Source organism: Tenrec ecaudatus, chromosome 9, assembly GCF_050624435.1.
Source record: "Tenrec ecaudatus isolate mTenEca1 chromosome 9, mTenEca1.hap1, whole genome shotgun sequence".
Lineage (NCBI taxonomy): Eukaryota > Metazoa > Chordata > Mammalia > Afrosoricida > Tenrecidae > Tenrec > Tenrec ecaudatus.
This window is the reverse complement of record NC_134538.1, coordinates 157,764,093-157,791,018: the sequence shown is the minus strand read 5'-3', so window position 1 is coordinate 157,791,018 and position 26,926 is coordinate 157,764,093. Positions and strand designations below refer to the sequence as shown.

The 26,926-nt window shown below is 52.6% G+C and overlaps 1 protein-coding gene across 1 annotated transcript in view; it reads right to left on the bottom strand.

Moving 5' to 3' along the window:
- Positions 1-26,926, bottom strand: part of TBXAS1 (thromboxane A synthase 1) — a 116,957-nt gene that overhangs the window by 41,476 nt on the left and 48,555 nt on the right. The window contains exons 6-8 of the mRNA XM_075557406.1: positions 10,445-10,561; positions 1,587-1,675; positions 232-380 (exon numbers count right to left, since the gene is read on the bottom strand). Of these exons, the coding sequence (XP_075413521.1) occupies positions 232-380; positions 1,587-1,675; positions 10,445-10,561 (355 nt within the window). The remainder of the gene's footprint in view (positions 1-231; positions 381-1,586; positions 1,676-10,444; positions 10,562-26,926) is intronic.

The window sequence follows — 26,926 nt, the reverse complement described above, 5'->3', positions numbered from 1 at the left end:
TTTTTGTGCCCTGGTGACACAGTGAGCTATGCATTGGACTACTTTAACTGAAAGGTCAGTAGTTCAAAGCCACTGGGGAGAAGCAGGAGGCTTTCTGCCGAGTTACAGTCTCGGAAACCCATGGGGGAAGTTCTACCCTGTTGACGTGAGTCCCGGGTCTGTTCAGGCTCACCTACACCCTCCCCGGCCCCTGCCCCATCCTCACCCCCCACCCATAGCCACTGCACTTACAGATCAAAACCAGGATGGGTTTGGGGATGGAGGAGCTGAAGAAACGTCTGCAGTGGGTCACAAAGGGGTGCTCCGGTGAACCCTGCGAGTCCAGCTGGGTGCCAAAGGCGACACTGGCCACCAGGTCCGTGGAGTAGCTGCAGTAGCACCTGTGGGCAAGTGGCATAGGTGAACTCGGGGTGGTGGTGGGGAACACAGCTGGCCTGTCCACATGCCCACATACATGCACATGTCTTACTCCACGGAAGGCTTGCCCAGGGAGGGGCCTGGCCTGGGAAGGACCAGAGGGGTTTCCTGCACCTGAGCCAGGTGTGTGTGTGTGTGTGTGCGTGTGTGTGTGTTGCACATGTGCAGGAACAGAAGCTGGGCCAATGGGGGAGGGACATAAAACACAACAGCCAGCTTCCCTGCAGGCAAGGACAGCTTGTACTCTGTGGTGTGAGGGGCACGCCACCATTTTTTTAGAAAGACCCTGCGTTCAGGAGGCAATGGCTCAAGAACTCAAGCACTGACTAGTCGGTGTTCTCTACCCCTCAGCCGGTGGCCCGCATGTTGCTGTGATGCCGGCAGCGGTGCCTCTGGTACTTCACACACCAGCGTGCTTACCGAGGTGGGTGGGTTTCGGCAGAGTTCCAGACTGGGAGAGACACGGAAGAAAGACCTGACACCTTCTGTCTGAAAACCCTCTGGGTCCTGACAGACACTGCCTGAGGCAGTACTGGCAGGCGAGTCCTCTAGGTTTAGAAAGCTCTCACCATACAGCACACTGGCTCAAACCCCAGGCACATGCAACGTTGGGGAATGTGGCGCTGGTCCAGGGAGCACTTCCACCTGCGGCATGTGGTGGCTGTGACCAGAGTCATCAGCAAAGAGGAAGTGACTGGTTAGGACCTGAATGTTCCACAGGCCCTGGCCTCTCCTGAGTGTGTGGAGGTCCCGGGGGATGAGAACACTGTGGCCTAACCACCACACACATGTGAGATGTTCCCGCTGCTGGATTTGAAGACAGTTTCACTTGTTATTTGTCCATGTGTCTGTCCTTCCTTCCATCCATCCACTCATCTATCTATCCATCATCCACCTAGCCATCCTTTCTTTCATCTATCCATCCATCATCCATCCATCCATCCATCCATCCATCCATCCATCCATCCATCCATCCATCCATCCATCCATCCTTTCCTATTTCCATCCATCCACCTAGCCATTCTTTCATCCATCCATCCATCCATCCATCCATCCACGCTTTCTAGGTTTCTTCTGAGGCTGCAGCTGGTTGTCTCCCAGTGATGCCCAGTCCATGGGCAGCTCCAAAACCCCATCATTCTCAACTCTCCTATGTGGGACGCCCTCACCTCTGGATGTCGAAAGCTGTCGCAGAGTCTGCGTAGCGTTTCAGGTGCATCAGGAGAACATCACAGGCTTGCGAGACGAGTGGAATCACCTGAGAATGGATAACGCAGCATCATCAGGACCACGAGGGGCACAGCTAAGAGGGCTGCAGGCTGAGGTGACGTGGCATTTTCCTGGGATATGGTCACATGACTGAGATTCCAGAGAAGAATGAACCCCACAATATCTCAAAATGCAATATCTGCAAACCTCTAATTTGACTTAGCTAATGTTTTTTGGGGAAGGGGGCAAAAAGAAAGGGCTTAGAGGAGCGGTTCTCAACCTGTGGGTCACGACCCCTTGGGGGGAATCAAACGACCCTTTCACAGGGGTCGCCTGATTCATAACAGTAGCCAAAATTACAGTGATGAAGTAGCAATGAAAATAATTTTATGGCTGGGGGTCACCACCACATGAGGAACTGTATTAACGGTTTGCGGCATTAGGAAGGTTGAGAACCACTGTTTTAGAAAAAATGCTGTAAAATAATCATGAGAATGATCCTTAAGTGGTTAGTCAAAACTGATGTAGCACCTTTCATGACTCAAGGACAGCATGAGAGTGGGCAGTCCGGGAAGTCCCCCAGTGATGAATGTCCAGCCACCTATCACCCCGAGTTACCGACCAACCCCAATAACCTCAAAGCAAAACTCACTGGCCTCAAATCAATGTCAACTCAGAGGGGTTGTAGGACAAGGTAGAACCGCCCAAGACCAAGTCTTTACAGGAGTTGAAAGTCTTATCTTTTTCCAGTGCAGTGGCTGGTGGGAATAGCTAGCCTCAGCTATGAAGCAGTTGGTGGTTTCGAACTGGTGACCCTGTGGTTAGCAGCCCATGTGCTACCATGACACCACCACGGCTCCTGTATTAAAAATCCCAGGTGCCTACGATGGCTCATAATAACAAACAGGTGCGACTTTGTGACACATCATTACTAGCATAACCTTGCTGTTGGCGGCCCCGTGTGTTTCTCACTATACCACCAGGGTTCCTGGTTTGACAAGTCGGACCTGAAATTGCCCTATGAAGTGACCTAATACAACGTAATCAACTCCGTGATGGGATCTGCTCTGATTGCTCAAGCAGTTGTAAGAGGATGAGGGTCAGCACAGGCCCTGACTCAGCTCCTAGTCCTGGCACAATTGAAAGGAAGTCTCCTCAGGGGTGGGACCTGCTCCCTACCTAGGTGGACACTGTGGGAGCGCTCACTTGCTTTTTGCCCAGTCTGAATCCTGCATGTGGCTCTTCAACCTTCGGTTCTTTGATCTTGAGCCAAGGGTCTGTCAAGCCATGTTGCCTACAGATTCCAGAAACCATCAGTGACGGGACGGACATCTAACCCACTGATCTTGGATTTGTCCAGCTCTGTAGCCACTAGTCTGTGGTGTTCTTGTGTCAGCCCAGGATGAACAAGCTACACACCAGCCCAGGGTGAACTAGCTACGTGAGTCAAGAGAAGCCCTAAGGTACAACCTGGCCCCAGGACTGGACTGCACTTGCCTCCCTCCACCACCACTTTCACGATATGAATCTCTTGGAATATACACATGCGTCACTAGCGTTGCTTCTCTAGCCAGCGAGCCTCACACACAGGAAGAGGAGCTGGCGCTCTGTGAAAACCCTCTAGCCTATGTTTATCTAGCTGCAGGTGTGCATTGTGTGGAATAAATGTAATTGGGAAGCGCTCATCCTCCCCCCGACAGGCTGGAGCACAGCCATCCGACCGCAGGTCTCTCATGAAGAGCCGAGCGCACACAGCACCGTGTGCGTGTGTTGTACAGTCACCTGCCTGTACTTGGATGGTGTGTGAGTGTACATGGGTACCCTAGTGTAAGTGTGAGTGTCCACATGCGCATAGGTGTGAGCATGTGTCTACGTTTGCATGCCATGTGCGCCTGCCTATCTGCAGATCTGGGGCTGGGGGGTGCAATCCGCAGGGTCTGTGGCAGGCATGGAGGTAAGGCACCGCCAGCCCACAAAGGGAGCTTTTGTTTGGATGCCACTCCTGTGAGGACCAACTCTGTAGCTGCCTGCCGAGAAAGCACAGGAGCCAGCCTGCGAGCGGCCACCATGTTGTAGACCAGTCCCCACTGTCGCATCAGGTCTCCTCGACTCTGCTTTCTCACACAGTTTCCCTATGATGTGCCCCATCTCATATCACATGAACCCCAATAGGAATGTCATTAACCATTCAGGCCGACAGCCGGCAGGCAGAGTGTGGTCGGAAATGGCAGTCGCTCCAGCCTGCAGCAGAGCATCCTGCTGCGTGCACGGTGGGTGGGGAGTGGGGAGGTGGGGAGTGGGGAGCCTGTGGCAGCTGGCCCAGCCCCCTCTGCGCCAGCCAGCCCTGCGATTGGGTGGACCCCTCTCCACACACGGGGTGGCCGTCTGAAGACTGGAGTGTAAATCAAATGCGAGGTGACATCCCATTGTTATCAGAAGCACAGCTTACGCTCCACATCCAAACAGTTGGGAGGAAGAATTCACATCATGTCATCCTTCCTCTGAAATAAATCCGAAAGGTACTCTTGTGTCTGGAAGCTGAGCCACAGAGGACTCCCCAGAAAACAGGAGCCTGTGAAAACAGAGGGGCTCAGGGTCCAGAGGCGCAGCGATGTCTGGGAGTGATGGCTCCTCGGCCGTCACACGTGACCCGCGTACACGGACCCCTACACTGGGGCTCAGGAGACTGCCAGCGCGGTAGGCACGCAGCCTCCACAGGGGGCTATTGAGAACAAAGCAGGGCCACTTCCTCCTTTCATCCAGCTTGACTTCAGGGAGGGAGGCAAGCTGCTCTGCACTTGGCAGGGAGAGGGCTTTGCACCCCATCGGACGACTTACTAGTGAGATGGTGTCCAGCTGAGGGCGTACTTAGGTCAGGCACTTAGGTGGTCTGGAGAGCCAGAGTGATGGATGGCTCCGGGGCCACCTCAGGTGGTCCTGTGCTTAGTCCTGTGGGCACAGAGGTCGGCCAGCAGGTACCAGTTGCCCGTGAGTCGATTCTGCCTGAGGAGACCCCACACCGTGGGCACCAGGGTTGGACTGTGCTGGTTCCCAAGGACAGCTCTTATGGAAGGAGACCACCAGGCCTTTCTTCTGTGGTGCCTCTGGGTTGGTGTGGACGCCCGGCTTCTGACTGGCAGCAGCGAAGACACACCCTTGGTTCCGTCCCGGGACTCCCTGTGCGAAGCTCCCCTTTGCTAGGGAAGGAGCCGGGGTATACGTGGAACCCAGCACACATGGGGCTCTTGGCTGACTGCGGCGGGGTACTTGCAGTCCCTGCATCGTGAGCGGACAGACGTCTGTCCACCTGTTAGTCAAACCCACACATCAGTTCATACGTAAGGCCAGTTAGCCAAATGTTTGCCTTAGGACATAGAGTGTGCCTCTCTATGCACTGAAAATACACAAAACTAAAAGCCAATTCAAGAAACACTTCCAAGTGACCTAAAAACATTTGTTAAATGTCCTAATACAGCAAGAGCAATGAGAGGTAGCGTCTCAGAAACCCCCAGGGGCAGGTCTCCCCTGCCCTAGAGGGTCGCTCTGAGCCAGAGGGGACTCAATGGCAGGGAGTTTGGGTTTTGGTTCACCTGTCAAACCACTGAGAACCCTGTCGAGCCCGGTTGGCACAAAACCTAACGATTGCACCATGATTCCTGCTCCTCTCTCCCTGGCGAGGATTAGAGGTGGGCGGAGCCAGGGGTTGGGCGGCTTCTTGTCAACCAGCTGTTGCCGCCAATGGGGAGGCCAGGGCAAGGGATCATCCCCACCACCACCACACATACACCACACACACACAGACATCAGAGCTCATTCTACAATTGGAAGTTTCTCCTCCAAGTGTCGAGGAATTCTGAGTCACGATGCAGACAGGGGCGACTGGATTAACTCCAGTAGGTGGGCTTCAAGCGTGTGCCAGAGAGACGCGGTGGCAATTGACTCCTCTCCTGTCAACTGGAGCGCAGAGGTGGACTCTAGCCTGTCCATCAGTCATAGCCAATGAGACCTCTGTGTGGGCATGGGCTTCTCCCAAGGATTCCGGGAACTCCCGTCTTCCTCCCTGGAAGTGGGGTGTGGACTCTCCCTGCGTCACATTCCTATTGACATGTCACATGGAGCTATGCTGATGAGCCAGTGTCTCAGAGCTGAGGAGCCACGTGGAGACTTGCGCCTGGCTGAGATGCTTCCACCACCACCGGATCCACAAGACTTTGCACCCACCACCCTGTGACCTTCCTGCATTTTGCATCATAGGCATGTGACTGCCTATGTCTAAAGAAGGATTTTTGGACTACAGTAGTATTGGACTTCTGGACTTGATCTGTATTGATTGTGCTGGCATGTTTTCTTAATATACAGTGACTCTTTGGCGTAAAGCCCTTTCGTATACACATATGAGTGTCCCTGGACATGTTTCTATGTCCGCCGGGTCTAGCACAGCCTCTGACCAGTCCTCAACACATCGTGGTGCTGTTGGGTGCCATCGAGTTGATTCCGACTCACAGCGACTCCCGAGACAGTGTAGAGCGGGTGTCCCCGTGGACTTCCCCAGCCTATGTCGGGGCGCACAGTGCTGGGCCTCTCTCCCTACAAGCCCTTGGTAGACTTGAACACTAGCCTTTGGTTAGCAGGCTACGGCTCAGCCATTCAAGCCACCAAGGCGCCTCGAGGTGTTCAAGATGACGGCTGGGCTTCCTTCAGACACACTTTCACGTCCTTGCTGCTGGGGAGCAGTCTGGCCATACGTCTTCCATGACAGTTGTTTCTTCTTTTGGCAGTCCACGGTACTTTCAGAATGCTTCCACCGGCACCACAGCTCAACGCCCCGGTTCTTCTTCAGTCTTCCCTATTCAGTGTCCAACCCCCGCAAGCGTGTGAGGTGATTGAAAATACCCTGGCTTGAGTTTGACTCACCTTTGTCGGCACAGCAGCGTAAGTGGTTTGGTTTATAACCCTTTAAAGAGATCTCAGCAGCGGATTTGCCGAATGCAACATGTCGTTTGACTTCTGGACTGCTGCTTCCATGAGCAATGGCTTTGCATCCAAGCGAAGGACACCCTTGGCCACGTCAGTCTTTCTCTGTGGTTCACGGAGCTGCCTGACGCTGCGGGGAGCAGGGTTTGCTTTCTCTACGTGGAGCTGTAACCCACACTGAAGGCTGTATCGTCTTTGAGCTTCAGCAGCAAGTGCTTTTAGGCCTCCTTGCTTTCAGCAAGTCAGGTTGTGTTGTCTGCAAGGTGTGGGTTGCACGTGCGCCTCCTCCAATCCTGATGCCTCTTTCCTCACACAGTCCAGCTTCTTGGGTCATCGGTGAAGGACACAGATGGAAGAAGTATGATGCGAAGATGCAACCCTAGCGTACACCTCCCCGATGTCAAACCACACGGTGTTCCCTGGTTCTGTTCTACCTACGGTCTCGCGGTCCACCCAAGGGGTCCTCGCGAGCACAATGAAGTGTTCTGGAATTCCCATCCTTGTCCAGGCTGATGAGGGACACAGTCAAACGCTTTTGCATAGGCAATAAAAAACCAGCAAACCTCTTTCTGGTATTCTCTGCTTTCAGCCAAGAACCATCTGATGTCAGCAACCATATCCCTCATTCCACAGAAAGCCTCCTCTTTCTCCAACCACAGCGATAGGTGCCATTTATGTTGGGAAAGAAAGGTATTTGTGATGAAGGAATCGTCGTTCTTGCAAAATTCTAGTATGTGATCTCCAGAGTCATTTCTGTCACCAAGGCCATGTTTTCCAGCTACGATCATTTCTCTTTATTCCCAACTATTGCATTCCAATCGCCGGTAATCTTCACTGTCTCTTGATTGGACGTTTGATCAATTTCAAATGAAAAAAAGTGGGTGAAATTCTTCCATTTCTTTCGTGGTTGGTGGGGAGATTTGGATAAGAGTTGTAGCTATTGCTCTTCTTTGTAGGCCAATAGTGGTCACCCTATCACAAACAGCATTCTCTTGAACTAGAGATCAATCTTTCTGCATGGTGTTCTTTTTTCACGGCTTCTAATTTTCTTAGATTCATGTTGCACACAGCCCATATTCTGCTTATGAATAGACCCTCGCAGCTCTCTCTTCTCATTCCCAGTTGTGTTCCACCAGTGAACCAAGGTCCTGAACGCTTTGCTCCATCTGAGTCACGGAGGCAGATGCTTCTTTGAGGAGGCAGCTCTGCCCCAGGTGTATTTTGAGCACCTGCCGACGCGAGGAGCGGGTCCTGTGGCGCTGTATCAGACAGTGTTCCACTGATACACATAAGACTTTCAGCGGCTGATTTTCAGAGATGGACTGCCTCTTCCGTCTTCTTAGTCTTTTCCTAGTCCGGAAGCTCCACGGGACCCAGGTTCACCACGGGTGGTCCTCCTGGTATTTGAAAGGTGGTGTGCTGAAATGAAGACAGGGTTCTCCCACCGAGAAGAGGCCCATTGGCTCAGCTCCCTTTCCCTCATTTCCCGACTGACCCGACGTCCCCTGACAGAGGGTCAGGCAGCTGTAGAACCCCACGTGGAAACCACAAGTCTGCGAGAGAAGCCACCGATGTTCTGACTTTTAAGCGCCAACCCAACAGATAAGAGGTATGGACATGGGAGCTGGTACTGGAAGCTGAGATTGGTAGACAGGAAGCCAAGGGACAAAGAGTTATCCCCACAAAGCGACTCACCCGCCAGCCAAGCCCAGAAAGAAAGAGAACTTCCTAAGGGCCCAGACATGCACAGTTCAGGCTGCGGGGGAAACGGGCTCAGTAAGAACCAGTCTCGTCACACGACACATGCATATTTAAGTGCACCGCTGAAAGCCCACCAACATACAACCAAGCAGAGGTGGTGCTGGGGGGAGGGGAGACCAGTTGGGGAGGAAGGGTATACAAGATCAAGGCCTGGACCACATGTCCCCATCTGGTGATGGCCCATTCTTGTCTGAGAGTGACAACGTGCTTTGCCTACGTTCGCTTGTCTTTGTGGATCTGCCGTGCAAATTCTTCCCACATGGAGAAGAAGCAGGGCTTGAGGAAAAACCGCTCATAGCCTGAGAAGCTCAGGCTCTGCCCCAAATGCCACAGGCTTCCAGGGAATTCCAGCCCAGCCTCACCGAGGACGGCCAAGGTCACTGGTTTCTGAACGATGGAATCAGACACTCGGTTCCCTTTCTGAAGACTTGGAGGCTTTACACCGCGTGCGGGGGCGTGTTCGTTGAAGCCACGCATGACTGCTAGTGGCGATTGCTAGTGGCTACTGCTGCCTTGGCCCCGGCTCCTGGCGATCTCACGTCCTCTGCATGATGGTTGCGATGCCCAAGACCGCTACTGGGAGTGTCTCCCAGCCTAGGGGGCTGAGCTCGGCTTTCAGCAGGACATGAGGTCTGGAAGGTCCGCTGGGTGAGCACATGGGTGACCCTGCTGGGATTCAAGCTTCTATCAGTGGGGTGTCCCACTGGCTAGCTTCCCCAATTGCTGAACTGAAGGCAGGTTTCTGCACGCTGGAATGGCCAGTGTCGGGGGACAGCCGAGCCCAGGCCACCCACTCTGGGGCTGCCTCCAGCCAAGGTGACCTCTTCACCACCTCTCGCCAGAAGAAGAGCTCATGTTGATACAGAATCCAGAACAACAGACTCCAAAGGCCGGCACCAGCTGCGGAGGGAGTGAGCCCCGCTCCCGGCACCACCCCACTGCTCCACAGGAGCCTCCCTGTCAGGACCCTGCTGGAGGAGCTGGCAGGGAGGCGGGAGAAACCCCAGGTAACACCTTTGGTGGGAAAGGTGGACTTTGAAGGGAAGGGCATGCCAGGACCCTGCTCCTCGGGTTTGCTACAAGAATTGAGCTGGGTACACTGCCATAATGTACCCCACCCCCCTAGGGGTGCTGCCGGGCCCTGTCCTCTCACTCGTCTTTTCCTTCTGTCACCCAAAGCCACCACTTTCGGTGGTAGTGACATAATGGCCCATTAACTTGAAGATGTAGATATGAAGGGGTGGAGGTTAGCCTGTCAATCAAGCCACAGCCTGAAGGTACCTCCCTGTGGACATGACCTTCTCACAAGGAGGATCCTGGGAATTCTCTCTCTCTCTCTCTCTGCTTCACCTTTCTGTGGGGAGCCATGCGGCGGAGACCTGCCAGAGCCCTGGAGATGCATCCACCGCCATTGGATCCACAAGGCTGCACCCACCGGCCTGTGACCTTCCTGCATTTTGCATCATTGCCTGTGGCCATGAGAGTCTGAAGAGGGACTTGTGGACTAGTATTAGACTTACAGACTTGATCTGGACTGGGCTGGGATCTTTGCTCGATGTCTAATTCCTTCTTTCTATAAAGCTCTCTCTCATACATCTTTGAGTCCTCTGGATTTGTTTCTCTAGTCCACCTGGCCTCACACACTCCCCTAAGACCTGACTGCAAGCTCACATTCTTGGAAGCCCTTCTCAGTTCCTTAAAGCTCAAGCATGGTTCTCCCAAGAGCTCCTTGGAAGCTTGTTGGAAATGCAATTCCCAGACCAGGAGTCTGCATTTCACAAGGCCCCCAGGGGCCCAGGAGACCTACAAGCTTGGCTCAAGTTTCTCCTGTGTGCCCCAGTGTGACCACAATGCGCCTTGGGCCATGCAGGAGGTCCAGAAGCACTGTGGGCCCCATGACCGCGGTCCCTGTGAGGAGGGGAGGTTGGTGAAAGGAAGCCGCTCAGGGATGGCCTTCCGGGCTTTGGAGACAGGTGGGGCGGGCACAGACTGGGTGAATCTATACACAGATTGCCCACCACAGGTGGGAGAGAAGTAACCTGCTCCCCAAGGGACAAGGGCCCGTATTCCCGACATGCCTCACCTCGCTCAGCTTCTCCGGACTGAAAGCAGGAGTCAGGACCCCTCGGACCTCCTCCCACCTCTTGTCACACAGGAACAGGATGCTGTTAGCTACCGGTTTAGACGCCAAGCCCGATGCCTGATGGGAAGAGACAGAAAGAGAGAGAGAGAGAAAGGGAGTTAGGCTATGAAGTCTCTTTGGGGTGGGGTGGGGGTACTGGAGGGCCAGTCCAGGGTCTCAGTAAACACCACAGCTAAAGTCCACCTGTGAGCACCGCGGGTCAGCACGTAGGATGTGGAAGACCATGAAGGCTTCTGGGGAATAGTCTGTAGGTCCAAGGCTGAGGACCAGAGGCTGCATCGCTGTCCATGTGCTGCCCCTGCTGAGAGAGGTCACCTGGAGCTGACCCTGCAGATGGCCTACTGGCCCTTGGCCTGAGTTCTCAGGACTGTCTTTTGTGTCAGGGTGTGTGTGTCAGCTTCACTAGTTGGGCCAGGAGATGACAGAATCATGCGTGTGTGTCTGTGTGCGTGTGAGTTTAGGTGGGGTGCGGGGGCAGAAGGTGAAGGGAAATGGGAGCGTGACAAAGGAGAGTTCCAGAGGGGGCCCTGTAGAGCTGCTTCCCTGCGAACTCCTGTCGGGATATGTCTATGTCCTTTCATTCCATCCCTCGTGCCTGGTTCCCACTCCGCACACACGCTTCGGAGGATTGGCCCGTGCGGGGATCCGGCTGTGTAGTGTGGAATCTGGAAGACACCGCTCTGGCCCTCTCATGGGCGCATGGTCTGGTAGAGCGGGGCACAGATCGTGAACTTAGAGACCTAGAAGTCAGGACAGTTGTGGGGCAGCGAATGTGCTGGAGGGGAAATCGGGCGGGATGAGAAGCTAGTGTCAAGTGAGGGCCGGAGACGCCTCTGAGGAGGATGTGAGCCGAGCCTGGAAGCCTATGGAGCGTTGTCAGTCTGCTCGGCCTCCCTGGTCCTCTCCCAAACTGGCCTCTCCCACGAAGCTGTCAAAGAGGGCTCCCTCTCCCACCGGCCGGTGCGCCCAGCTCCGTGGCTGCCGGGTGGGGGAGCTGGGAGGACCCACGCTCTTCAGAACCACGTGTGATGCTCAGTCAATGTTCTCTCTTGTCACTGTTTTAATTATCCTTGAAACATCAAACCAGCCATCATCATTTAAAAGCCTGGTAACAATCCCTGCATAAAGGAATGCGCTCATTTTCTGATAAAATATGAGCAGGCAGAACAAGCCATAACACCTACCTATGGAGCTTGGGGGTGTCTAATTATACCCCGGTGCCATGTGGTTGGTCTGGCTTCCTGCATGGGTCTCCCTGTCCTTCTCCATTTAGAATTCTTCAGATGCCAGGGCCACTACTGTACTGTGGTTTTGCAGCATTTTGGAAAATAAAACATTGGCTTGAGTCCTTGAGTCCAAGGTAGAAACTCTATGTGTTAGTCCGGGTAGGCTAGAGAAACACATCCAGGGAGACTCATACATGTACAGGAACGAGGTTTATATCAAAGAGTAATTATATGAGAACACATCCCAGCCCAGTCCAGATCAAGGCCATAAGTCTATATTAGCCCATATGTTCAATTCCAGTTTATAAAGTCCTCTTCAGACTCATGCAACACATGCAATGATGCTGGATGCAGGAAGATCACAGGGCAGTGGGTGGAAAGTCCTGTGGATCCAGTGGCTGTGGAAGCATCTCCAGGGCTCTGGCTGCTATCAGCGTGGCTCCATGTGGCTTGTCAACAGGAAAGGGAAGCAGAGAGAGGGTGGGTCCAGCCTCCAGGGAGCCATTTAGCTCCTTAGCACCTCCAAACGAGGTCACCAAGCTGTGACCTGATTGACAGACTAAACTCCACCCCTTCACGCTTAATAGCCTCAAGTTGATAGGAGATTATGTAACCACCACACCCTGCATTAAGCCTATTGACGTATCCTATGCCACACTCTGCGTGTGACCAGGCCATTCATCACACAAGAAGCCAATGTGTGGCATGTCTCTGATAAGACCCAGAAGGACTAGAGACCAGGGTCAAGAGTAGTCCGGCGTGGTGGCTTCATAGGCAGACCCACAGTGTCTTTGTCTTGAGGGTCCAGTGTCAGGGCTGGCCTTGAGCCTGCTCTGTCGCCCACCTGCAGTCCTATTGGAGGTCCACTCACCACTGCAAAGCCATCAGGACATGGAGGTCACCTTGAATGATGCCCTATTAGAAGGCCTGTTGGGTTTGAGGCCGTTTGGCTGGAAGGGAGAACCCTGGGGGAGCAGACGGTACTCCGTGAACAGGCACCGCACAGAGTCCCCGGGAGAGAGAATTGAGGTCGCTGAGGGGACTGAATGTGGGGTCATTCCAACCGTGGAAGGTACACAGGAGAACTGTAGCTCATGTACAGGTGAACGTCCCAGTGGCTGGGAGTGAGGCTTACTCAAGGCAAAGCCGCCCGCCTGTGATGAGTGCCCACGCCTGGAGACGGGAGGTGTGGGAATGCTCCCAGGGAGGCCCAAGCACCAAGTAGGGTTGAAATGACTTCCAGAATTTGCCAAGCTTGCTGCCTCCGCTCCTTCCCGAGTTTTGAGTCATGAGTGCCCGTGGGAAGTGCCTTGAGGTCCAAAGGCCCTGCCCCTAGAGGAAAGAGGCCCAGGGCTGGCACAGGCGATGGGGCGGGGTGGCAGGGGTCTTGGAGGGAGGCCCAGGGACAGAGCTTTCCTAACATCTGTCAGCTCATTGGTGCACCAGCGTTCCAGAGAACGGTGTCACCTGGCACTCTCCAGCTAGGGCCTTCCATGCAGCTCCTGACCAGCCCGAGAGGCATGCAGTGGTTGCAGGAGCAGTGGGTGGTGGGGAGGGGTGGGGGCAGAGGACAGAGAAGGCAAAAAGAACAAAGGAGAACTAGACAAGAAAACACCGTGTAGCACACAGGAAGGTGATGTTACTGTCAGGCAGGTGTGCGGGTGTCTGGTGTGTGTGCATGCGTGTATATAAGGCACGTGTGTGTGTGTGATGCAGGGTGTGTGCTGCGGCATCTCTGGAGCCTGAGGTGTGCACGGCACATGTGCACATGTTGGAGTGTGTGGTGTATGGTGTGTGTGTGCACACGAGTGTGGCATGTGGGGGGTATCTGGTATGTCTGGTGTATGGAGTGTGTATACACGTTTGTGTGTGTGTGGTGTATGTGATATATAGGGTGTGTGTTATGGTGTCTCTGGTGTATGAGGTGTGTGTGCATGTGTGTATCCAGGTGTGTAGTGTGCATGCTCTGTGGGGGTAGGTGTTATGGTGTGGGTGGGGTGTGTGCACATGCTTGTGTCAGAGTGAGTGGTATGGTGTGTGGCATGTCCGGTGTGTGTAAGGTGTACAGTGTATGCTATGGTATATGGTATGTGGGGGTGTTATTTGTGCATGTGCACATGTGTGCGTGGTGTGTGGTATACAGTGTGTAGGTGCACAGGTGTGTTGCATTCTGTGTCAAGATGTGGTTGTAATAAAAAAAGTCTTTGGTCGCCTCATTCCAACCCAAAATGCACATCGGGAGTGTGCGCTCGCAGGGCTCTGCTGGGCCAGCCCGTTCCCACTGGCCCAGGCTGCCTGGCTCCTGGCGTCTCTCATGTGTGCCCTCCACATTGCAGTTTGGGCTTCTTCTAAAGCCTTGCCTCCCTCATGCTTCTCCTTGTGTAAACCTCGCTGGGCGTGTATGGCCTGGTGTGCTCTGACCAATCCCCCCGCACTTCAGACCTGGCCCAAAGGCTGACCGTGGCAGCCAAGGACCCCGTGCTGGGTCTGTGGCACTTCATGGCTGGAGGCCTCCTGGGTGGACTTGTTTGCTCTCAGACCGTGAACACTTCCTGAGCACCTACTGTGTGGGAACTGTCAGGAGACAACTTGGTGCACGGCGCACAGCTAGCCAAGGGCGTCTGGCGTGATTTGGGGGACACTTGCGTCATTTTCCAGTCACCCCTACAGAGCAGCCCAGCAGCATTTCCCCGAGACAGATGTCTTCTCCACCAAAAAGTCCTTAAGATAGAGCCGGCTTCCTCAGTGGCACAGCCAAGCACAGACCTTAAATCCGAAGAACTGCCAAGTCCTGCGGAGCCATGAGGCTGCAGGAAATCGGCAAGCATTTACGCTGGGCTAGGTGTCCCTGGCGGTGCAGAGGCAAACCCACGGTTGTTAACCGGCTGCTAACCAAAAGGCTATCCGTTGGCATCCACAGAGCCCTGCAGCCACCCCCCGGAACATCCGCCACTGAAAACCCCAGGGAGGCAGACACCATCCTGCTCTGATTCACGTTTCGTCGCCAGGAGTGGGATGGACTCAATGGCACACGCTAATGCAGTGGGTCTCAGCCTTCCTCATGCTGCGTCCCTTTAACACGGTTCCTCATGTGGTGGTGACCCCCCAGCCATACAATTATTTTTTTGCTACTTTATAACCATAATCTTGCTACTGTTATGAATCAGGCGACCCTTGGGGAAGGGTCGTTGGACCTCCAAAGGGGTCGTGACTCAGGTTCAGAACTGCTGCATTAATGGAAACTATGGGCTGAACCAGCAATTCTCAACTGGCCCAGGTCGGCCTCAAAGAAGCTGCGGAGTGGATGCCGTGAGTGAGGGGATGGGATCTGAAGCCACAGCCAAAGAGCTGTGTGTATGCCAGGACATGACAACGCATGGCCTTGTGCTCCACATGGCCCCTGGGTTTCCCGGGCAGGGCGGCGGCCACCCTGGGACAGTGGCTGTGGAGTTGAGTCCATCCCATAGAGACCGGACAGGAGTCAGAGCAGGATGGAGCTTTGCAGAATAGTTGATGGCTGCGGCCTTTGGGGAGTAGAGCTCCAAGTCAGTCTTTCTCCACACTCGGATGCCCCCAGGGTGGAGTCACACCTCCAGCCTTGTGGCTAATGGCCCAGCACTCAACTTTCGAGCCGCCCACCCACCAAAGAGGAAAACCACATCCATGGCCGTCAGGTGGATTGAGAGACATCACGACCTTCTAGGACCCGAGGGTTTCTGAGACGGTGGGTCTTTACAAGACCAGATACCCTGACCTTTCTCTCCCAGAGAGATGAGTGGATTTGAACCACTGACTTCAAGGTGAGGTTAGCCGTCCACCATGTCACCCACTCCGACACCCAAACCAAACCAAACCAAACCAAACCAAACCAAACTCACTGCCCTACATCTGATTCTGACTCACAACGATGCTATGGGACAGACAGAGAAGAACTGCCTTCATGGGTCTCCACCGAGACTGTAGATCTTTACAGGAGTAGAAAGCCCGAGGGTGGCTGGAGGTAGAATGGGGTGCTTTTAAAGCCATGGCGAGAGCCAAGTCTTCCATTGGCGAGATGCCAGTCCCGGTAACTTGCTGAGGGCTAAGATTGTCGAGTGTGTTCTAAAAAGATGCGCTTCAGGAGCGCCCTGGGGGTGTCCTGGCTACAAGTCGGGCTGTGATGGCAGTGAGTTAGGGCTTCGGTTTTTTGTTGGTTACTTTGGTGGCTGTCGTGAAGGGGCTGAGACCCACGGTCACAAATGTTGCCTCTAGTTCTCACACAGCCCTGCAAGGGCGAGGAAGGACAATGGTGCCTGAGGATGCGGGAGCCCATTGCCTTCCAGTCCACGAGAACACGGCACCGCTGCACGGGGACAGCCCCACACTGATACTTGCAGCTGTTTTGAACACACGGCTCTCACTCGCTGGTTCGCCTAGGATTCTAACCGAGCAGTGGGTGTCCTGAGACAGACAGGTGTCCATCTCCCCAGGCCCATTGCCCCTCACCCCTCTTTCCCTGCAGAAGATGGTCATAAAGACTCCTGTGCGTGCCTGCTTCCCTCTCGGTGGCGGATCTGACTGGCCCCAGAGCACGGTCTGCAGGGAGGTGGTCTTCAGTTCTCAAAGGTCCACACACAGGGGCCCAGTCAGCCCAGGAATTCATTGCCTCACAGTCATGGGAGCTAGAAGTCCAAGACTAGGGTGTCAGCTCCATTGATTCCTGCTGAGGCACCTAGGGGGGCTGCCCCATGCCTCTCTACTGGCTTCTGGCGTTCCCAGCAAGTGTGGTGCGCAGCCGCGGCACCACATGGCCCCCTTCCTCCACACCTCTGTCTGTGTCTCTTGTTCTTTTGTGAGTGAGCATCCAGATAGGAGGAGGACACACCCTACAGCCGCATGCTCACCCAGCTGATAACATCTCCAAAGACGCTCCTTCCAGGCCAGGCCCTGCTCATTGGTATCATGAATTAGGACATCTACAGACTTCTTTGGCTAACACAATTCAACCCACAAAGCACGGGCATGGCAAAACATTCCACACAAAACCACGCGGCGCCTCTCCTCACAGAGAGGGCTCTGCGTCCACTCTCTCTGCGGCCTGCTCATGTGCTGGGGAAGAGTGTGGGCCTCGCTCAGAGCAGCTGACCTGCAAGGTGAGTTTGGTCCTTCTCGGGAAACGCAGCCCTAAAAAGCAGCCATTTTCATGGGAGTAATGTGTGTGTCACATGGGGATTTTTTTTTTTCCAAATTGGGTAACTCCCTCTCATGTTGTTTTCCTAAGGGTGCTTGGACCCACAATCGGTGCTCATGGAAGCAGCAGTTGAGAGATCAAAAGGCGTTTGGCGTTATACGTAGATCTGCTGCACCAGCCTCTTAGAAAATTCAAGAGCAAGGATGTCCCTTTGAGAACGAAGGTGTGCCTGACCGAAGCCATGCTCTTCTCTACTGCCTTGTGTGCATGTGAGTAAGGAACCGTGGTGCTGGAGAAGAATGTTGAAAGTGCCATGGACTGGCGAACGGACAGACCATCTGTCTCGGAATATGTATGGCCAGAGTGCTCCTGAGAAGTAAGGATGGTGTGGTTGTTACATAATCTGGTGTCAATTTGGGACTTGAGAGGATTCAGAGTGAAGGGGTGGAGTCTAGTCTGTCAATCAGGTCATAGCCAATAAGGCCTATGTTTTTCCCTCCTTGGAGGTGGGAGAGACTCTCTGCTCACTTCCTGTGAGACATCCCTAAGGAGAAACCACATGGACCTACCCTGATGCAGCCCTGGGTGCTGGAGAAGCCACCTGGAGACACCTGCCAGCACTGAGATGCTTACACCACCACTGGCTCCAAAGACTTTCTACCCACTGGCCTGTGATCCTCCTGCATTCGGCATCATTGCATGTATTTCATGAGTCTGAAGAGGACTTATAGATTTGTATTGGACATATGGGCTATTATTGGATTTATGGGCTTGGACTGGACTGGGTTGGGATACTTTCTTAATGTGTATAATTACCCTTTATATAAAACTCTATTGTACATACATGTGTGTTTATGGATGTGTTTCTCTAGTCTACCTGGACTAACATAGATGGCAAGACTTTTGTCTCACGTACTTTGGACATGTTGACAGGAGAGTTCAATCCCTGGAGAAGGACATTGTGTTCGGTCAGGTGGATGGGCAGCAAAAAAGAGGACGGCCCCTGGACGAGATGGATTGGCACCATGGCTGCCCCAGTGGGCTCCGACTTGGGGCCATGTGTGAGGAAGGTGCAAGACCAGGCAGTGTTTTGTTCTGGGGTGCACAGGGGCACCATGGGTTGGAACCGACTCAATTGCACCCGAGAACAACAACACAATGTGGGCTATGTGCATGGTACCTGTGTGTATCCCATTTATGTGGGAAAGTGCAGTAGTGGAGGTCTGACTGAAGTAGTGCGGCCTCCTAAGCCATGCCCACAAACCATCCTCACCACCAAAGTGCAGTTCCCATGAAGACGCCTCGAAAAGTTCGTGGAGAAATGGAATGGAAAGACAGTGAAATTTTCCTATGAACTTTTTGAAGCCCCTGGGTATGTTGGGCAACCATAAATGGGTTCATCTACTTGAGTTGTTTTTTGGTGCTTTGTTTCTTTTTTTGAGAGAGAGAGAGGTGGGGTGGGGCAGAGAAAGAACCCAGACACTAGAAAAGTAAGTTTCCAAAGCTGTGGGTGGGGAGTTGCCAGTTTCAGATAGGGGGCTAGCTCAAGGGGGCAGTGTCATGACATGCCCAGATGCCCTGCTCTGGGTCAGGAAGGCAGGGCTTTCTGGCTCTGGCCCAGGTGGGCCCGTACCTCCTGGAGCCCCGAATGGGGGTTCTGGGGTGGTTGGCTCTGTACTGAGTGAGTGGGCTCCTGTCCTTCTCTGTGATGAGACGCTGCTGCAGACTCAGAGACGAACTGGCTTCACAACTGCAGTCATCGTTGCCTGTGCCAAGGGGGCTGTGGCCGCACAGGAACCAGTCTCATGACCTGGTGACCACGTGGCCAGTGGGTGAAGGCATCTGGAACTGAGTCTTGGGCTGCCAGACCCCTGGGAGCTTTATGGTTTGGGGGAGGGGGGCGGGGATGACTACTTTTTAAGGGTGAGCGAGTCAGGGTCATCAAGTCTGTCACCTGGGTGTAGAGCCGAGGTAGAGTTCCCAATAAGTAAGCATGAACTTGCTTGTGCTTATGTCCTTATCTCTAGTGAGCAATTCCACATGTTTTCACCACATCAAAGGTTCTGCTTCTATCTCTGACTGTCTCTCTCCCAACCCCACAACGCCTTCCTACAGAATCAGAGCCTTTTTTGAAGTCTATAATCCCTGGCAGGGACAGAGTGACCAGTCAGCAAGGTAAACACAGTCCTACTTGTGCTAATTTACTTACCATGTTTACTGGGTAATCTGACACTGGGGTAAAGTCTTATGGATCAGGTGGTATGATCTAGAGAGGTGAGCCTGCATTGACTGTGGGCACCTGAGGGGTGGTACCAGCCACACATACAAATGCTCCCACCATCACCTAAAAGCAACAGAACCAAGGAACAGACATGCTGGTAGCTTGCCTCGGAACAGTGGGTTTAGTGATTCAACACATGTCCCCCATGTCCCTCAGGCCATCCAGTATTCAACCAGACCAGTGTAGCATCCACCCAGACCATCCAGTGGTCAGCTAGATCAACCTACCTTCCACCTAAACCAATCATTGTTCACCCAGGCCAACCAAGAATCCAACTAGACCAATCTACCTTCCACCCAGACCAAGCAGTATCCAACCAGACCAACTTAGAATCTAATCAGCATCCACACAAATGAACCTAGTTTCGAACCAGTATCTACCCAGACCAACCAGAACCCATTCAGACCAAACAGTATCCAACTAGACCAACTAGTATCCAACGATACCAACCTAATATCCAACCAGACCAACTAATATTCCACCAGACCAACCAATATCCACCCAGGCCAACCTAGCATGCCCCCAGGTAAGGTAATAATCCAACAACCCCCCTCAATGTCCTTCAAATACGCCTGATAGCAAACCTGACCAACTGTCTTAGTTATCTATTGCTTCTATACAAGAAATATCATAAGTGGATGATTTTTGCAACTAGGAATTTATTCCCTCACAGTTTAGGAGGCTAGACTTCAAGGAGAAGGCTTTCCTTGGGGTCAGCTCAGGGGGGAGGTCCATGTCCTCTATCTTGTTCTGGGTCAAGGAGGTTCTCTGTGCAGAGACCCTGGGTTTAACGGATGCCCTCTGCTCCCGGCTCTTCTTTTTTGGTGACAGTAGGTTCCTCTATCTCTGTTTGCACCTCTTGCCTTTTATTTCTTATAAGATAAAAGATGTTGTAGGTACATTCAGAGAAACTCCGCTCAGGGTTATGATCTGATTAAGAATGTTGTATCTCACCACGTGTGTGTTAGTTGGTCATACCGTGGTGGCTTGTGTGTTGCTGTGACATTGAAAGCTATGTCACAGGTATGTCAAACACCTGCAGAGCCACCCAAAGTGAACAGGTTTCAGTAGACCTTCCAGACTAAGAACAGACTAGGAAGAAGAAATAGGCTATGCGTTGTTTTAGGAATTAGCCACTGAAAGCATTATCAGTTACTGAAAACCCGATGAACCTAGTTGGAGCCAGAGATGAGGTCAGAAGGCACTCAAGCATGACTGAGGAAGAGCTGCCTTCTCAAAGCACAGTCGACCACACCAATGTGGGTGGAGTTAAGCCTGTGGGAAGAAAGCCTTTGGGATCTTCATTGGCTGATGGACCACATCTCAAAATGAGAAGAAAGAGCTGAAAACACCAATTAATAATTGGAGCTTGGAATATATGAAGTATGAATCTAGGAAAATTAGACGTTGTTAAAAATTAGAGGGAACACATAAAAAATTGATGTCCTAGGCATCAGTGAGCTGAAATGGCCTGAGATTGGCCAATTTGAATCAGAAAATCAGACGGTTTATGACCAGAATGACACAATCAGGAGGTACGGCCTTGCAGCCATCATCAGCAAGGCCAATCCAAGACGGTCTTGAAGTACAATTTTCCAACTCCTGTTTCTTCCTGTTTGTTTCCAAGTTTTGCATTCTATTGGTCAATATCTATGCATGCATCTTGAGTGTATGTTTGATTGTTTTCAGACTGAGGACGGTGGAATTCCTCATTTTCGTCACTAGCTTTAGTGGTTGGTGCATCAACTGGAACAATAGTTTTGTTCTGTTGTGCATAGGGTTGCTGCGAGCTAGAACTGACAGAGTTGGTAGAATTGCTCAACTTCTTCATCCAGCTAGGCCTTTCTCATATCCAACCAGCTCCAACCAATATCTAGCCAAACCCATGTAATATCTAATATGACCCACCTACTATTGAGCCATGCCAACCTACTATCCAACTAAACCCACCTAATAGCCAAAGAGACCAGCCTACTCTCCAACAGGACGTACCTAATATCTAGCCAGACCCAATCAGTACCAAACCAGGCCCGCCTAATAACCACCCAGACTAATCTAGCATCTAATTAAACTCACCTAACATCGAACCAGGCCACCCTAGTAGCCAACCAAGCCAGCCTAATATCCAACCAGACCCACCTAATAGGTAAATAGACTTGATACCTAGCCATAACAGCCTAACATGGGCCAAAGACCACCCCGCTTCTTTCACCTTTCCCACAACTTCCCTAACACCAGGTCTCAATGGGAGGCCAAGAACAAGATACTGTTCCACAGGCTGTGCATGTTCTGAGTCCTGTGGACCCAGTCCCAGTTTCTGTGGCCATTAAGAAAGGGCTGTCCCCAAGGCGTTACTGAGTGACTGGGAGCCAAGGAGAGCGCATCCAATTATCCCAACAAAAATAGCTCAGTCCTGAGGTGGCGGGACAACCGGACTCTACCAATGAGAAGAAGACGGACTAGGCCTTAAAAGGAGATGGTCAGAGGAGACTCACCTGAGGCTTCATCCCCGTGTATTTCTCCTTCACTATTTTAACAAAAACAGAACCAACTTTGACATGGGTCAAAAGGGAGATCACTAACCACGTCTGTCGTCATCTGTCTGATGACGAGGCTGTTCGCATCCCTGGGCTGTGGTCAGAGGAGTCACGGAGGGCTGAATCCATGTGGGGACCCTGTGAGTGGATCTGGGGCTTCCACTGTCATCCATTGCCTTCTGCAAACCCAGCGTTCGCAACGTAAGCTGTGATACCGTTCTCTCCTTTGGATCTGGATCTCATTATCGACAGTCCTTGGATCACACAGGCTGGTGCACTTCTTCCATGTGGACGTAGCTGACACCTTACTTAGATGGCTGCTTATTTGAAGACAGGCCTTTAAGACCCCGGACACAATTCCTTCTGATAACTGGGCACCATCTAGTTTCTTCACCACACTTTGCTATAGCAACCAGTGATCTTTTTATGAGGTTGGGTATCAAGCAGGGCCATGTTTTAAGAACTAATTGTTCTTAGATTGGGGCTAGAATTAAGTGTGAGCCCCAAATCCATTCATATGTCTCTGGTTTATATATGTCTTTGGTTCACCATAGAGACATCATTGCTATTTCATGTTAGAGAACGTTATCAAGCATCCCCCTGGCACATAAGGTAATTCTGTTGATAGTGCCATTGATTTAGCCAATGGTTTATGTGAATAGTCCTGCTACCCTGCAGAATGCATTGGAAAGTGGATTATTGCAGATGCAGTTAGGTTAAAATTTAACACCTTACCATTGGATTTCCCTTTTGACCTATTTAAAACTTGTCTCAGTTTTTAGTATTTTCTGCTTTCTTGATTGAGATTTTTTCTCTGTTTTATTTTGCTGTTGTTGTTAGCTTTTTTGTTTCTTTTAAACCTGTTCTTCTGAACAGGAGATCCAGCATTGGAAAATCTATGGAGACAATAACTGAAGTGATGGTCCTTGGGGGGATGGCCGGGGAGGCTGGGGGGACGTGGGGGGCTAATAGCGATGAGGACAAGAACAAAGAAAAGGTTCTAAAGTTGATTGTAGTGATGATTATGCAAGTCTTCTTGACATGATCAAACTACTGAACTGTACAGTTTGTGGATTGTGTCAGTAAAGCTGTTGAAAAACAAAGGGGAATGGGGCTTCCTACCCGGAAGGCAACATCAGGAAGGGCTAAGGGGACCCGTAGAACTCCCAGGAGTCTGTTCGGCAAGAAGAACAGAGAGAGCAAACGGAAGCGTCAGTGGTCATGGGCAATGTCAGAACCCCCGTCCTGGATCCCATTGGTATTTCCTCAGCTCAGTGTTCTGGGGCTTGAAAAAAACAAGCAAACAGAAACCTTCATTGATTTCAGATGCAAATATTTGCTGCATGCTAATGTCTGTGACAGTGTCCCCTCAGGTTAGAGACCGGGTCACATGAAAACAGAAGTGGATGCCCCGATGCCTGTGTGGCAGTTAGATTTTACATCAACTTGATGGCTCCTACGCAGAGGTGAGGGCGGAGTCCACCTTGCCCTCAGGTGGTAGCCTGGTGATGCCCCTTCAGGGTGTGGCCTTTTTAGAAGACAGAAATTAGGAACCTCCCCTCGTTCTGCCTCCTGCAACTTCATCTTTGCTGGGACTCTGCCCTCCTCCAGCGGGGCGGGCCCACGTGGCCGCTCACTGGCCCTGGGGGCCAATCTGGAAGCTGCCGGCACCCTGCCAGGTCCCCACCGACTTTGGATTCCTGAGAGCTGCCACCCACCAGCCTGTGATCTCCCTGCTTCCCACTTCGCCTTTCTGCAAGACCAGCCTGTAGCCGGGAGGCTAAAGAGGGCTCCCACTAGCCCTGGGCTGCTGGCCTGGGCTGGCGACCTTTCTTGATATTAAGTTACTCTGTGACAGAAAGTGCCTTCTTATCCCTAATGTGTGTCACTGTTTTTGTTTCTCTAGACAGCCCAGCCCTATGACAGCCTGGACCCTGTGAGGGTGACTTTGTGGGCGGCTTGAGGGTCTTTGAAGGCCGTTGGGAGGAAAGGCGTCCCCAGGCAGCAGTGCTGAAGCAATTGTCTACTAATCAGAAGGTGGGCGTTTGAACCCACTGGGGGCCACTTTGGTGCTCTCCATCTGAATGTCACAGTCACCCCAAATCCTACGGAGCGGTCTATTCCAGCCCATGGGATTGACATGGACCGAATCGACATGGACTCAAGGAGCCGGCATTGCAAATGGCCCAGCGCTCAGCCGCAAAATCAGGAGAAGAGTTCAAGTTGAGAGAATGACCTGGCACTCCACTGCCACATCACCAGCCTTCCACAACCCGTGACCCATGGCCCGTGGCCCACAGTTCTGTGTGATACACATGGGGTCACCGGGAGTTGGGAGTCCACTTCACAGAAGCTAGTTTGCATTGACTTTTTGTTTTGTTTCGTAGATCTAATCAGTTAGGTTAACATGCGGTCAGCCTGCAGTAGGGTGGGCTTCACCCACTATGACTCGTACCTTATAAAACACGGAAGGCAGTCATGTGACCATGAAGGCAGCACCGGCAAGCCAAGGAATGCCAGGCTGCTAGGAGAAAGTTCTGGAACAGACAGCCCCTACGAGCCTTGGAGAAATCTACATGGCTGACACCTGGTGACACCTGGTGGGGACTCCTGGCCTCCAGAACTGCGAGACACCAGATTTCTGTTCTTAGGTGCCCTCCGCCCCCACCACCAGCACGTGGTGTTTAGTCATAGACACGGATACCCCCACCCCACCTCTAGTCGCAGGTTCTGTCAGTCAGTACATCCTTAGATGCCCACGGCTGGGAGCCATGCTTGCCTCAGAGCCACGCACAGCTTCTGGCTGCCAGACTGTCCCCGCTGGACTGTCCACGGGTGCCCCTGACTCCAGTCCCCTGGTGTGGGCAGAGGTGGGCGCTCAGGTTGGATGATGAAGCCCTGCAGCATCCGAGTTCCTACTTGCTGATTGTATCAGGCTAACATGCCATGGTACTTTCTGTATCACAAGGGACCATTTGGTGGAATCTTGCACGGGGTAAGTGTTTAATGTTTACAGAATGAATCTATAATAAAGTCGAGTCGCTGAACACTTAAGTAAACACCGCTTATTAGAAGAAGGCAGCCTGGAGTCGGGTGGAGGCAGCACGCCTCGCTAAGCTCCGTGAGTTCTTGGAGCAGAGGAATCAGCATATGGATAAGAGGGGCCCACAGAACCCAATTTAATTTGACTTTCAAAAACCTGCGAGGAAATCCCACTCCGAAAGGCTGTTTTACCAAGACTGGCTCACGAAGGGCCGTTTAATCATGGGTATGGAGTTGGCTAAAAGACCATAAACAAAGCCAACGAGAAACGGAGACGGTCCCAGATGGAGAAGGATAAACACGGGGCTCCGACGCTCTACGTCGAGGAGCCCCGGTGACGCCGTGGGAAGGGCCTGGCTGCCCACGGAAACGGCAGCACTTCAAGAAACATGTATCAGATTGAACCCACTGCCCTCCAGGCAAGGCCGGCCCATAGCGATCCCACCGGAATGAGAGGGAACTGCCCCTGCAGGACCCCGAACTATCAGTCTTTATGAGAACAGAAACCTTCATCTGTCTCCCAGGAGGGGCTGCGGGTTTTGAACCGCTGACTTGGTGGTTGGCAGGCCAGCATGTCGCCCATCTCACCAGCGGGGCTCCTCTGGAAAGATGACAGTGTTGGAAAGCCGTGGGGCATGTCTACTCTGTGCTAGAGGCTCACTGTGAGTCAGCATCGACTAGAGTAGATGGGGGGCTTCAAACGCTGGCGGAACAAGGGGCATAAGGATCATGGGATTGCCCCCACAAGCTTGTGAAGCCTCCTGTACCTTGGGTCTCCAGGGTCAGGCAGCACCTGGTTCTTCCGCAGAGGGTGTCAAGTTGATGGGAATTTAATTCGACGTGCACAAGAAGATGTAGCTGACTGCTTGCTCGTGCACAGCGTGCTTGGGCCACGGAGATGAAAAAGAGCGTCAGATTGAGTTTCTGCCCTTGAAAGACCAATCGTCAATTTAGGGTGAAAGCCATATCTTAGTTTTTCTGGTCAAAAAAAAACCCAGCAGAAGACCCAAGGCCATTGTGTGAGTCCAGGTGGACTAGCGGAACAATTTCATGGACACTCGTGTGTATAAGAAAGAGCTATATAGACAAGAGCAATCGAATCCTGAGAAAACGTGTTCCGTGCTGGAGACCCCTGCCAGCACTGAGTGCCTCCACCACCACTGGAGCCACAAGACTTTGCACCCACTGACCTGTGATCTTCTACATTCGGCATCACTGCATGTGTTTTGAGAGTATGAAGAGGAATGTATAGACTGGTATCGAACATATGGGCTAATATCAGACTTTTGGACTTGATCTGGACTGGGCTGGGATGTTTTCTCAATCCACAATTGCTCTCGGATATAAAGCTCTTCCTTACACAGAGCTGTGTGTCACTGAATTTGTTTCTCTAGTCAATCCGCCTTAACACACTATGTGCCCGGGTAGAACTGCCCCTCTGGGAAAGGAGCCTGGTGGCTATTCAGCACAGAATCAGCAGTGGGAAACCCCCAGCCGCTCTGGAGGAGACAGAAGAGGCTGTCCACGCCTGTCAAGAGGTCCAGTCTGAGAGGTCCAGTCTAGGAACCCACAGGGGCAGTTCTGCTCGGACCCACCTGGTCTCTGTGAATCGGAACTGGCTCAATGGTGGTGGGTTTTTTGGAGGCCGGATCTTTGCACACTCAGGTCCGTCGATCGCTCTCCCACAGAGCCGCAGGGTGGCTTTGGGCATTGGGCATTAGCAGCTGAACGCTTAGCCAGGACCTTTGACGACTCAATCCGACACGCCTGCCAATCCTCATACCCTCTCGGAGCCTTCCTTTCCTCCCCTGTCAGACGGAGACGCTACGTGTGCCTAACTCATAAAGTGCCCGTGGGTTTTCAGGAGGATAAATAACTCTGGGCCGCTCACCACCAAGGACCATTGCTTAACTTCTTCAACCTAAACCAGGCATCTCCTACCCAGCAAGCCTCCCCTGGCTGCAGCCGAGGAGCCCTGCTGGCAGAGTGGATACGTGTTGGGCTGCTAACCATGAGGCCAGCAGTTCAAAGCTAGCCGCTCTCTAGGATAAAGACAAGGCCGTCTACTCTGATCAAGCGTGGCCGTCCTGGAAACCCAAAGGCACACCTCTGCCCTGCCTTTTAGGGCCGACCTGGGTCCGAATGGCCTCAATGGCAGTACGTGGG